The following is a 1,753-nucleotide window of genomic DNA, read 5'->3' on the forward strand; positions in this document are numbered from 1 at the left end:
CATGCAGACACCAGCCTTCCTGCTACACAGTCTAGGTGGCTTGGATTTCCACTTGGCTAAAAATATCCTCTCCTCCTTTCCATCACAACCCAGACAACTGAGCTTTCAAATGCTGCTGTGTCCCAGAGGCTTGTCAGAGGATGCACAGGGTGATGTGGTGAAGGTATCAGACAATCTCATGCTATTATCTAACCTAGAATGTTGAAATGCCTTAAAAACTATGCGTGTTTCACTTTATGCAGAATGCCCCTTTTGACATAGGGCATGGCAGCCCATTAACACATAGTTTGCTGCACAACAGGAGAGAAACAACATCTCTAAACTGAAATGCCTGCCCTTATAAGCAGAGATCTATAAGTGCACAGAACAGAACCTGATTAAGAAAGACGAAGTGAGAGAATACAATAGTTTCTATAGTGTATTCTGCAGGTCACATCAACAGAGGCTTTGACTTCCGTTCAACCAGTAAAAAACCTTGCGGCATTGGAGGTAGCACCTTCCTCCTCTAGTGTCCCCAGACTTTCCAGTAGACTTCCAGGCCTGCTACAGAGCCACCTGCACAAAAACTTATTGGGGGATACAGCACTTCTGGCTAAGTGAGCTAAGGCAAGCTTGGTAGCATGTCTATGGTATGTGTGGAAAAAGGAAAGGCCCTGGCTGGAACATGCTGAACAAATATGAATGTCTGTGATGTCTTGTTGTCTTTGCTTCCTCTGCTCTTTCTCCACACTTGAAAGACTGAAGGATCCATATTGTAAGTTATAGCAAACGCTACAATTGCTGGAAATGTGTATTCATCCAATCCATCCCCCTCTTCCTCGCTCCCCCTGCCCTGTCCCCAAGCTCGGAGGCAGGGCTCTTCCTGGAACTCAGCAGCATGATTTACAGCCTTCATAAGCTTGCCTGCAACCAAAGGTCTGCCATATCTCCTCATGTGTTGTCCCAGCTCTGGCACAGAAAGCAAAAAGCAAGAGGAGGATGACTAAAATGAGCAACTCTTAAGCCAAGCCTACCTTTTGGCATGCGCTTTAAGATGCTGAACACCGTGCTCTGATCAATGAGACCTTTTGCCCGAAAGAAGTGCATGCTTGGAGGAAATTGTCCTGTAGTCATGGCTGTAGCAACCTCCTCCTTCTTGAGGTTTACAAGCATTGTACTGAGCTGCTGTTCCTGTCTACTCAGCACCAGATTACCACCTGTCTGATGGGCTTTCTCCTTCTGCATTAGAGAGTCCCGGTCCTTCCAGAGTGGGGTGGGGAGGCAGAGGGAAGCCAAATTCAGGAGAAGGTATGCCAGCCTTATGCCGTGCCCAGCTGGAGGCTTCATCTTAGTGCTGCACCTGAGGGGGAATAAAAGAAAATTGGAGCACTAGCATAGGTCAGAAGGTGACATCTTAGCGATGCCCCATTGGGATATTAAACTGCTGGCCCATCCTGCAGAAGTAGTGGGTTAATTGGATGTTCAGTACTAGGGGAGCATCTGGTATCTGTGTCCCCTGCATTTAGGACTATGCATTCATACACACCCCCATGATGCTCTCTGCACACAGCAAGACTGCGGGCAGGGTGGAGAGGAGATGCTGCTCCTCGGGTCAGACTGGCAGCACATCATACAGACGTGCAGTCTGGCAAAGATCTCCCCCTGGAACCAGGGAGTGGTGGGGTCGGGAGTCTGGCTTGGAAGCTGGGAAGGGTGCTGGTGCTGAGGTGCTGGCTGTGCTGCCAGCGTCCCAGGAAGGGAAGCAGGAGGCCAT

At 49.2% G+C, this 1,753-nt stretch overlaps 1 protein-coding gene across 1 annotated transcript in view; it reads right to left on the minus strand.

Annotated features, from left to right (window-relative positions):
* Positions 1-1,333, minus strand: part of CECR1 (cat eye syndrome chromosome region, candidate 1) — an 18,908-nt gene extending 17,575 nt beyond the window's left edge. The window contains exon 1 of the mRNA XM_010296512.1: positions 1,014-1,333. Coding sequence (XP_010294814.1) covers positions 1,014-1,326 — 313 coding nt within the window. The 5' untranslated portion in view covers positions 1,327-1,333. The remainder of the gene's footprint in view (positions 1-1,013) is intronic.
* Positions 1,334-1,753: the final 420 nt, after the last annotated feature.

Source organism: Phaethon lepturus, unplaced genomic scaffold (genome assembly GCF_000687285.1).
Source record: "Phaethon lepturus isolate BGI_N335 unplaced genomic scaffold, ASM68728v1 scaffold44751, whole genome shotgun sequence".
Classification (NCBI taxonomy): domain Eukaryota; kingdom Metazoa; phylum Chordata; class Aves; order Phaethontiformes; family Phaethontidae; genus Phaethon; species Phaethon lepturus.